The sequence below is a fragment of the Armigeres subalbatus genome, chromosome 2, assembly GCF_024139115.2.
Source record: "Armigeres subalbatus isolate Guangzhou_Male chromosome 2, GZ_Asu_2, whole genome shotgun sequence".
NCBI classification, from domain to species: Eukaryota; Metazoa; Arthropoda; class Insecta; order Diptera; family Culicidae; genus Armigeres; species Armigeres subalbatus.
Genome location: NC_085140.1, coordinates 129,255,452 through 129,267,762, shown reverse-complemented (window position 1 = coordinate 129,267,762; position 12,311 = coordinate 129,255,452). Strand labels below are relative to the sequence as shown.

Below are 12,311 nucleotides of genomic sequence, written 5' to 3'. Positions count from 1 at the left end.
TTCACGCATTTTTTTAACATTACAGCCAAATTTAATTTTACAATTCAGCATCCAATATCCGTACTCAATTTCCATATTCAAAATCATCCTAATTCATATATATATAACAATCCTACGTTTGATACGATTTTCCAATCTATACGCAAGTGCATATTTACTATCCAGCCTTTTTTCTGAGCCTTCTGAACTGTCAACTTTTTTTATGTTCATGATCTTCCATCTGTATTCCTTCTTATTTTTTTTTTTGCAAATATATCCAGCATTGCAATCCAAAACCAAATAGAATTCGAGCCGGCAGACCATATCCAATACAATTTTGATGGCCTTCCAACAGGAAAATTTAAAAAAAATATCCGGTACTCTTCCAGAGCACCTTCGACAACACAAGCAGAAAACCTATGAGAAAACAAATCATTTATTCCGAAAACAAATCATGTTTAACAGAAACCAATAAGTACTACAAATCATTCAATCTGGTACCTTCGACATTACAAGTGGAAACCGATGAGAAAACGAATCATTTGCTTCGACGCTACTTCAGAGTTCTTTCGATATTTATACTCGTTTAAGTCAAACCGATAAGAAAACAAATAAATTATTTCAGCGCTCTTCCAGAGCGTCTTCGACGTCACACGCTAAAACTGATGGGCAATCATTCAATCCGGTGCTCTACCACAGCAGCTTATCACATCACATATCAAAACCGATGAGAAAATAAATCATTTATGCTGGCGTTCTTCCAGAGCGCCTTCGACTTTTTTAAGTCGAAACCTTTGAGAAACAACACATTTTTCAATCCAGAGTGCCTTCGACATCACAAACCAAAACCGACGAGCAAATCATTCAATCGACACACTTCCAGAGCGTCTTTGACATCCCAAGTCAGAACCGATGGACAAATAGTTCAATCCGACGCTCTTCCAGAGCGTCTTCGACATCACAAGTCGAAACCGATGATCAAATCATTCAATCCGACGCTCTTCCAGAGCGTCTTCGACATCACAAGTCGAAACCGATGATCAAATCATTCAATCCGACGCTCTTCCAGAGCGTCTTCGACATTACAAGTCGAAACCGATGAGAAAACAATAATTTATTCCGGCGATCTTCCCTTCGACATAAAAAAAATGTCCCAATCACGCCCACAGGATACTTACAGAACAATAATTTCCAACCAGGAACAACCTGGCAGGATCGCCAAATGTGTTGCCTAATTCCGCCGAACGAGCTATCCGTTGGTTTGATCACTTGTGTACTGTCTTCTCTAGCGTGCAACTCCTGGCGTGCCCGACGAGGAAAGAGGCAAAGTCATGGCCTGCTATACACTAGTCAATGTTGGCAACCGAACCGTTATACGGATGATATTTACATGTCTGTCATCAATGCACGCTCAGAGTGGATTGCCCATTTTCTATTAAATCTCATCCTCACAGGTTTCAGAAAATACAAGCAGATGTACTTTACCAGAAAAAAGGTACAAGTGATTTGAAAAAGTGATTGAATACTTTTTTCCCCTGCTTGTTGGAATTATCCTTGAAGTAATTGGACTGCAAGTCCACTTGTTGGAGATGCTTTTTTAAGTCTGTAATTGAACATCTTAGTTTTTGTTGCCAGCTTGTCTGGTTTTTATGCCAGCTTGGCTGGTTTTGATGCCAGCTTGTCTGGTTCTATGCCAGCTTGTCTGGTTCTATGCCAGCTGGTCTGGTTTTAATGCCAATTTATTTGTTTTTTTTTTTTGTATGCCAGCTAGTCTGGTTACTGCCTTTTTTCAAGGTTCCTCACCTATTATCCTAAATCCCTTCCTTCACCCTTTCCTTCTCTTCCCAGCTTTCCCATCAGGTAAATGATGAGAGAGGCGATGAAGGCGATGGCACAAATCTCCCACTATGAGGTGAACGTGCCCCCTGAGCCGAAGTTTCTGATACCTGATACCTCGTTGCAGTATGCCTGCGCTCAAAACTCTCGACGGTGTACAACACGCGTCGAAGTTGGACGCCGCGGCTTAACATTGGGCGGTACTCCCAACGGAAAAGCAGCTAAGCGCAGCGTCTCTTAAAGATGGCTGGAGATATATTCGATCCGCCATTGGAAGCACCGCAACCGCTGCACTTGGTACGGTGTCCCCGGATCAGAGAAACGACTGGTATGACGGCGAATGTGAGCAGTTAGTGGAAGAGAATACTGCAGCATGGACGAGATTGCTGCAACACTGCACGAGGGCGATTGAGGCACGATATAAACAGACGCGAAACAGACAAAACTTGAATTTCCGAAGGAAAAGCGTCAGCAGGAACGGTGAAGAGACGGAGTAACTGGCGCGGCACAGTATAACACACGAAAGTTCTATGAGAAGTTGAACCGTTCATGTAAGGGCCACGTGCCACAGCCTGATATGTGTATGGACAAAAACGGGAACCTTCTTACGAACGAGCGTGAGGTGATCCAAATGTGACGGCAGCACTACGAAGAGCACCTGAATGTCGATGTGGCGGTATGGTGATGGAACTGGGAGAACGCGCGCAGGACATAATTTTACCGGCTCCGGATCTCCAGGAAATCCAGGAGGAGATTGGCCGATTCGGCTAAATAACTGATTCGGCCAAATAACCGACTCGGCCAAATGACCTATTCGACCAAATTGCAATTCGGCCGAATGACCTATTCGGCCAAATGATTTTTCGGCCAAATAACCCTTTCGGTCAAATGACTTTCGGCCTAATGATCTGTTCGGCCAAATGGAATATTCGGCCAAACACCTAGTGGTCTTCGGCCAAATGGCATTCGACTGAACGGTATTCGGTCAAATAGCCTTTCCCTTTATATTAATGCGATAATAAGCAACTTGGGCTCATCTGTGAAATGTCTACAGAGTAGGGTGGTTCAAAAAACACTTTTTCAAATTGTTTGATAGGCCGCCCTCTTATTCGGTTATATTTGATGCCCTGATGCTCTGGACAAAATTTCAGCCAAATCGGTCAACGTTTGGGCGATGCTGAACTCGTTGGAATTTCATTTGGAAAAATGTATGCAGAAACATCTAAAAACAGTGATTTGCAGTTGGAAAGCACAATTTACGATCAAGAACCATGATACTTATTCAGTATTTGTAGAATTAAATACAGAATGTTATGCTGAAAACCGCGAGCAGATTAGAGTTAGTTAGGCAAAAATATTAGTATTTTATTGGAGTGTTGTAGGGGTGAATTTATTTCTTTTCAAAGGTAAAAGAAACGAAATTCGCTCAAACCCCACTTCAGAGAAATGCTAATAACTTAGCCGGGCAAACTCTAATCTTCTCGCGGTTTTCTGCATAACATTCTGTATTAAATTCTTTAAGGTCTGAATGAGTATCAAAGTTCGTAATCGTAAGTTGTGCCGTCCAACTGCAATTCACTGTTTCTGGATGTTTCTGCATACATTTTTGCATATAAATTTCCAACGAGTTTAGCACCGCCCAAACGTTGACCGATTTGACTGAAATTTTGTCCAGAGCATCAGGGCATCAAATAGAACCGAATAAGAAGGCGGCCCATCAAAAAAAAAAATAAAAAAAAGTAGGAGGTTGAGGGTTCGAGTCCCTCCAAGACACGTGGATTCTTTTTCGCAAATTTCATATCAATTTGTCCATTTCGAAACATGTGCTGTACATATGCACAGCCAAGATATTTAACAAAAAAATGAAAAAAGTTTTTCCCATACTAATTTGAGCCATCCTACTACAGAGTTTCGAGATCCACACTGCATGCGGTCGCTGTACTGCCTATGATCGCATATAGTCCCATCTTTGCTGGATTTCCTATTCATATGGGACAAATATGCGATCATGGGCAGTGTACTGCTCGCTAGTACGATCCATTCTGGAGTCAAGTGCTGTAGCCTGGTGTTCTTTACACGCTAATTCGATTACCAGAATTTAATCAATACAGAAAAAAATCGTTCGGTTTGTCCTTCGCTTTCTTCCGTGAAACGACCCTTCCAATTTGTCACCTTATGGGCAACGCTGTCAACTTCTCGGATTAGAAACTCCGACGTTCAATCGCGTAAGCTGTATTCATTGCAAAAATGCTGAAAGGAGAAATTGATGCACTGACTATTCTAGCCGATGTCAACGTCTACGCTCCGGAGAGGACAATACGACGTCGGGATTTCCTTCATCTTGAAGCACGAAGTGTGGACAACATGATCCTACGTAGTCTTTTGCCAAGTTTGACCAAGTTCTTTAGACAACCCTGTTCAAGACGATGATATTTGTTCTTTGCTTGAAGTACGTTTTCTTTGTTCTGTCACGTTTTCTTCTTTGTCAAAATTTTGAATGTACAGTCAGATGAGTAAGATGAAAAATTAATCAAATAAACAACCTCTATCGGGGATGAGAAGGAATTGATGATGCAATCACTCACCCACTGCAAGCCGAGAACACCTCTGCATTTGCCACTAGTTCATGCGGAGGTTCATTGGATTCTGAGGATAAGGTTCAATGGCAGAGATTCGTATTGGTTAACGGGTTCCCAAATGGGTTCTAATGAAATGGTGGTCATATTCTAATTTGATACCGAAACAAGGATTTTGACGTTGGACAACGTCATGTGAACATGTACGTCTAAGTTAGGAAGATGATATTAGAATTTCCATAATTTTTCTTGAAAAGATGTTGGTCCTGAGAAGAACCGATAAATTTTAAATAATGCGTCTTTTGAATTACTAACAGCAACCACTAGAAAGTTTGAATTTGCAAGAAAATTGTGGTTTGAGAGCAGCTTGCACTGATAATTGGTAATCGATGGCACTTTGGACGCCACCGATACAGAAATATACTGCAGCAAAACACGATGACGACCACACGACCCACGCCATCGGTGGGAATAAATTTCCTTCCATTCCTATGCTGGGACCGCTCTTCGCTTTCCGCGACGTCTCGAACGAAATGGCTTGCGCTGGCGTGGAAGCAGCTTTCTTGTAATCGATAAAGAAGTCCCGCCTCTTTGTAAATCGGTATGGGTGCAAATTTTATGTGCAACCATAACAGTCACCAAAAGGGCGGACCTACAGGGTTTACGTTATTGACTACAAGAAAGCTACTTTCCCGAGCGGGCGAGTCATTTCGTTCGAGATATGTGATGGTGAGTGAAAAGCGGTCCCATCAGTCCTTGAAGAAAATTTTACCACAGGTCCAAAATCACCAAATTTAGCGTTACGTTATTTTAAAAAGAACCCTTACGGGGGAATATCGCAACGATGTCCTTACGTTGTCCAACGTCTATCTGTGGTAGTGTATTGTACACAGCCCTTCTATTTTTTTCCCCGCTCAAGTCTAACAGTTGCTTGAACTAGTCAAGTTGTAGATATAGGATAGAAGATGAAAACAGTATGAAAGCCCATTTTCGGTTCTGGCGGCTTCTAATACCAAACCAATAGCAAAATATTTATAGAAAGAAAATAATAAAATCAGTTATTATTGCTATGCTCAAAATTCAAATGGTAAATTAATAATAAATTTGATTATAATTGCAAAATTTGTTCTTTACATTACAAATAAATAACAAATTTTCAATTTGTTGTTGCAATGCTGTTTTCTGTTATTCTTAACATAAATAACATAAAAATAACAAAAACTAATATCACAGCAAAATTTAATTCACCTCTACCAGGGATACAGTACTGAGTTGAGAAAGATTTCCTTAATTGTAATTGCTGCTATACAAAATCATCACCTACAGATCAAATTGAAAGTTTCGAGATAAGCCAGGAAAGCCGCAAGCATCCACACAAAAGTGAGACATCTTTGTGTGCATATCTCTGTTTGCGTATTCGGCACAAGTATGTTTGCTGTTGGGCGAACGGTAGGGCTCACTTGCGGTTGCATTTGCAAATAGTTTGCTTCTTCTCCGCCTCGTGAATACTTGGCTCGAGAACGCTGGGTCGTCCATAGTACTACAGCAGTTTGCATAGGGTACAAACCATTCTATTTGTTTATTAGGAATGGGATGAATCACGGTGGCCTTTGAAAGATTTCTCACTGAAAAGACGTTTTGTTTTTTTATTATCACAAACATATGAGGACATAACAAACTATTAATATATAAATGTAATCCTAATTCTATACCTCTTAAAAATCTCCCGAGCCGAACGAAGCACTAGAAACAAAGCCTTCAAACAAGCAAAATTAATCCCATCATCCCATCAATCACCCATAACAAAAGTTAGCAAACAATTAAGAACGACCACTCTATCAACTTTTCTCAGTTGCTAGCTTCCGCTTCATTTACTAAGATACAACTAACGGTTAATGGTTTCCAAGTAAAGCCGAGCTATAATTCAGCCACGCTCGAAGAAATTGGGCTCCACACTCATCACTTAACAGTCAACCAACCCACCACCACCTCATGAATTTCCAGTCAGCAAGTGGCCATAATTTATTCACAAAAACCCCTACCAACTACTACTGAGAGGGATCCTGCTTGGGAAGTGGAACTGCTTCGCCTACACTAGGAATGGCGCACCGTGGAATGATGAAAAGCCGATTTCGGAGGTCGGCGGAAGTGCCGGCAGATACAAACAGCTAAAAGTTTTGTAATTCCTCGAAAAATGATTCATCGGGGTTGCATAGAGAATTTCCACTTTTTTGCACTTTCCAATCGTACTTTGGCTATGAGATGTTATTTTTATCCCTCTCGACACTGTGGTGAAGCTCGACAAATCCGATTACAGGATGTATTTTTTTCTTCGTGTTTTTGTGCCACGGGAATGGTAACTGCGAGAGCAGAGGTTCTTTATAAAATAGGTCGAGGTTCATAACATGTTTAGAGTGATGTTGCGTGAAAGTTTTGGGACTCTTATTGCGTAATAATTTGCCTAAAGGTCGTTTCATTTCTAGACTTTGAGTTAAGACTCAAGAAGCTTTATATTATATTAGTTTTCGTGCTACATTTGCTGAATATTGGTTGTTCAAAATAAGACGCGTAAAAAGTTTCCCTGTACTATGAAAAGTTAATATTGTCAAGTGTTAATAAAACATTTGTTACTCAATGTCCACCCAGTTACCATTTGACAACCACTCCCATATTCTAATGGAACAATTTCGTGGCTGTTTTTCGTTTCTCGCGCTTGCTATACCCGAAAATAAATTGAATTCGCGGCGGAAACCTATTTTTCCTGTTTGGATCACACGATGGAACTTTTTTGGATGCACACGAACTTTGGACACAAAAAATAATTGAATTCATACTTTTTTCCACAAGCGTTGATGTGGGTGGTAGGTGGATGCTTTATTGCGCTTCGCGGAGGTGTGTGATACAACCAGCGGGTGAAGTTTTCAAGCTCCGTTTTATGGCGTCCCCCCAAATTGATTAATGCATTGCAATTCTACGAAATCGATAAAACGGGCTTTTGACAACGTTTCGGATTCTGCACCGTTTATCGTTTTCCCGGAATCGGAATCGCATGAACCCGTACAGTTACAAGCAGTGCGAAACCAGTACAAGGCGTTCCTTGCCGCTGTCAGGTTCGACTATGGCCAGGACTAGAACGACGTCATCAACAGCAGGCGGAAATGAAATGTATGCTGTTTTTCTCATTTCCTGTAACATGCATTTTCCGGCCGTGCAGTTGAGCGGTATTGCTTCCTGTTGTTGTGCAACTTCATCTTGTTCAACGGTGGCGGTGCTGAACAGAAGAATATGACTACGGCTACGATGATGGAAATGCGGGGTTTTTATTTCCTCATGGAATTTCATGGCAGCACTTAATGATGTTTCCGACTTTTTGACCCTTCCCGAATAAAGGCACCCCCAGACCTAAGCGATTTCATCGCCGCGATTTTATCGTTGAGTCGCGGCAGGCAATTTTCCATTGACGCTTCCATACCAACGACGACAGAATCGCAGTCGCCAAGCGATAGAATCGCGTCGTGATTGTCGCGTCGCGTTTGTTTGAGGGATGCCTAATTCCAACAAATAGAACCGCGAAACAACACGAGAATGTCTACCGGTGGAGCAGCTTGGTTATTTATATCCCTTCCATGATGGTCGTCTACTCACCAATCATAAGTAAGGCCGCCGTCAGATGTGAGGTAGGTGACCCGGCAAGTCCCGTCGCGCCAAGTGCTGCGCCCCCGAGGGCGCACGCCACACCGCCCAGGGCCACCACTGCGATGAGCGCCCGCAGTGGTGGCCCGGCGAACCAATGGCCGCAGCAGCCCTTCCGGGAACGTTCCGATGGGGAGCTGAAAAGAGAATGAATGGTAGGATAATTAGCATTCGTTGATGTTATTGAAATAGGAAATTATTTTTGAAGGAGAATTATCGAAAAATAAATAGCGTAGAAATAATTTACGCAAGCATTTCAATCAAACATCAAACAAACCTAGATTCATTGCTTCCAAGATATTTTTTTAGGCATTATTTTTTATTCATAGGCGTGAAAAAGCTTTACTTTGCCACCAAAGAGGGAATCCGGACTCATAGCTAATCATCAGTACATTATAGATAATAACAGTTAGTTTGGAAACGATTAAGCTAGGGGGAATGACGGCTTTGGCAGGTTTTGTTCTATTATTGGCGGGGCGGGGGTTTTATGACTGACTAGGCTCAAATTTGGCCTAAACATTCTTTGCATATCAAAGAATTTTGTGGCCAAATTTCATAAAATTTGGTCGACAAAACCCCCCTGCCAATAATAGAACAAAACCTGCCAAAGCCGTCTTTCCCCCTACTTGATAGAACATAATGATAGTCTTAGACTACCTTGACAACGAAATGACAATGATATAATTAATTGCATATTATTCGGCAACTCGGCCGTACGAAAACCATTTTTTTGTTAAATATCTTGGCTGTGCATATGCACAGCACATGTTTCGAAATGGACAAATTGATATGAAATTTGCGAAAAAGAATCCACGTGTCTTGGAGGGACTCGAACCCTCAACCTCCTACTCTCTAGATAGGCGTGATAACCCCTACACAAACCCCAATATATATATTAGGGTGGTTCAAAAAAACGATTTTGCTCCACAGTGATCATCTGATTCTTTATCATGTTCTGAGTGTCCTCTGAAAATTTGAGCTCATTTGGATTAAAACTGATTTAGCACAAGCGATTTCAAGTTTGCATGCAAATTAGTATGGGGAAATTTATTTTTCCATTATACTGTTGATGACGCTTCCCCATTAAGCGCAGGTTAAAAGAAAACCTACATAGCTAAAAGGAATACTCAACATCTTTCACTCAGTGAAAACCGCATCTTAATTGATCGTTCCAATAATTAGTAATCGAATTTAATCTATACCATGGTTTTCTGGAGCTAATTGCATAACTCCTCAACAGGCAACATTGCTGCTCGTGGCGCGAAAGATAGCACACACAAATTCAGGCTACTATGTTGCACTGCACATTTCAGTGATGCCCTCAAAGAAGTTTAACGATCATGACTAAAGATTCGCAACCTGTATTAAAATCGATTACTAATTATTGGGGCGATCAATCAACATGCGGTTTTCGTTGGGTGAAAGCTGTTGAGTATTCCTTTTAGCTATGTAGGTTTTCTTTTAACCTGCGCTCAATGCGGAAGCGTCATTTACAGTATACTGAAAAAATAAATTTCCCCGTACTAATTTGCATGCAAACTTGAAATCGCTTGTGCTAAATCAGTTTTAATCCAAATGAGCTCAAATTTTCAGAGGACACTCAGAACATGATAAAGAATCAGACGAGCACTGTGGAGCAAAATCGATTTTTTGAACCACCCTAATATATATATATATATATATATATATATATATATATATATATATATATATATATATATATATATATATATATATATATATATATATATATATGGAATGGGATATCTATCAAAATTATAAATATAATGTCTTTTGATCCAGTTCAACAGTGTCCATATGGACGACATGATCCTTGTACGGCTGGAGAACTGCTTCAAAAGTTATTAACTTGTCATTTTTATGAGCCGGGGATTGAATACTTTCTTATATTTGATAAAAAAAAACTTCCAATTCAGTTTCTACGATGAAGCATTGGACAACATGTTTCATGTGAGTCAAAAAAAAACTGCCTCGGTAGATTTAGAGCGAACATAATGACAATAGACATCTAAATAACATAAAAACTGACAAAATGATTTGACTCTGACAATAAAATGACAAAAATGACTTTAAAATATTACGAAGTTAGTTGGCATTAGACCCCGTAATTGCCTTCTATTCAGTTGCAACAGCGTTGTTGGAACGACCACCGCTGGGCTGGCAACACTTTCGTCTTATTATCATAGGTGCGTTGACAGAACTGGCGGATGACTTGACGTGACATATGACAGCGAAAGGAATACACATGCTATTGAATACTTCGACACAAATCAAACCAGACATACAACCAAGACGCAATAGCTTGAAAACGTGTTATTTCAATATTCTAAATAAAATCTAATTCTATTTTTTATTTTGAACTTTATTTATGTATTTTTATTTATTCTAAATTGATTATCCTAGATAAAATACATTGTTACACACATAGTACACAAATTCGAACTAAAATGTAAGTACACCCAATTCTTTTGTTAAAGGGGGATGCGTGAGTAGTGTGAAAAAAATCCGTATAAAAATAATCTGTATTATTTCGAGAAACCGTGTAAAAATAATCCGCGTTGTTTTGAGAATCCATGCAAAAAAAGTAACCGGGTCTTTCTTAATATGCGGGATGCGTTCCGTGTAAAAATAAATCCCTGTAAAAAAATCCGTGTAAAAAAAATCCGTGTGAAAATAATCCGTGTAAAAAAAGAATCGGCTGTAATTTGATGAAATACTAAGACACTAAACACTAAAGACACAGACAACTAAAATTAACATGCATTAAATAAAATTACAGCTTGAAGGTTATACTACTGCAAAATCAGCGTTTTTTGCTTTTGAGAATCGAGGGAATTGTGCAAGTGTAGCTACAATCTTCAAGATTTTATCAGGGTAAGCTGGTCGTTTAAAGATTGCATAAGTATTGAGTCTTTTGCTACACGGAAAACCAAAGCTACCAGAAAGTGGGTTGTCTTCAGTCAAAACCGTACTTTTGGCCAATACCCCAATTTTAAATAAAATTACTTTTCTAGCACTAGGTAGTTTGCTTTGAATCCCACTGGGGTCGTGGGATCAAACCCCACCGAAGGGGCGGTTACCCTCCAATACCTTTTCCGAACTAAATCTATCACATGTTGTACATATGCATAATCAAGTTTCAGACATAGTAATTAATTTCCACTCCGGGTGGCTTAATACCCGGCATATAGGCAATTAACTTTGAATGTATTGAATCACATGTAAAAAATTACTGAAAGCTAAGTTTAATTTACCCAAAGTGAACTTTGATACACAGAAAATTGAGAATAATCAATTTACTCAAATTTGGGTTATTGGGCCGGACCTGGGAGGAAGCTTTTGATACTACACATCTAATAAATAAATACTGTCGCCAGAAAACAAGCAAATTTTCAACAAGACTAAATTATCAACGTAGGCGCCACCTTAAAAAAACCAAATTTTGTTTTGTGTGTTATTGTTGTTATATTGCCTTGGAAAATTTTCTTGACGAGAGTTTTGTTCTGGGCTCGCACTGACATGTCATGACAGCTAGATTTCGGCTCAGCTTGACACACACATTTTTTGAATCTGTTTCTCCCTCCCAGGGCCGAACAACCCCAGTGAGGTGCTTGCATCTTGCTCTCGTTCTATCAGAATCAAAGACAGGAAAAACTACCCAAATTTTGGGTAAATTTTGTTGCGATGTTCTCTTCAGTAGGTTTTTTGAACTCATGTTTTGGGTTGATTTATCTGTCCTTGTAAGTTTTTGTAACCAGTGATTTGTTCTTATTTTAATCATTCAATTTTACATCTCTGTGCTCAGACTATTACTGATGCATTAGGAATTATGTTTACATGTGACACTCTTACAATACCTATTATCCAATAAAATTCGTTGAATTTTTCGTGATAATGCAATAGTGAATTGGCCTTTGCTCATATCTTTTATTAGGATTTCTTTTCCAAACACATGGCGTAAACTAGAGATGAGCAAAACGGATCACTTTGATGAACGAATCAGATCTGGGTCATTCATTACAATGATCCGGATCTTTCATGCGGATCGGATCCTTAGAACAAAACGCAAGAAGAATGCAAAATAGTGAAACGTTCGTCATTCAGGCTCACACTTTTGAACCGTACTGACAACAACTTCACCCTTTCTTGTTTTCAAGCATATGGATTACAAACAATGAACTTTTAATTTTATTATTTCCTCAAACA

The 12,311-nt window shown here is 39.7% G+C and overlaps 1 protein-coding gene across 1 annotated transcript in view; it reads right to left on the bottom strand.

Moving 5' to 3' along the window:
- The window catches only part of LOC134210843 (uncharacterized), a 441,718-nt gene that overhangs the window by 44,082 nt on the left and 385,325 nt on the right, over window positions 1-12,311 (bottom strand). Inside the window, exon 3 of the mRNA XM_062687193.1 lies at window positions 8,037-8,221. Coding sequence (XP_062543177.1) covers window positions 8,037-8,221 — 185 coding nt within the window. The remainder of the gene's footprint in view (window positions 1-8,036; window positions 8,222-12,311) is intronic.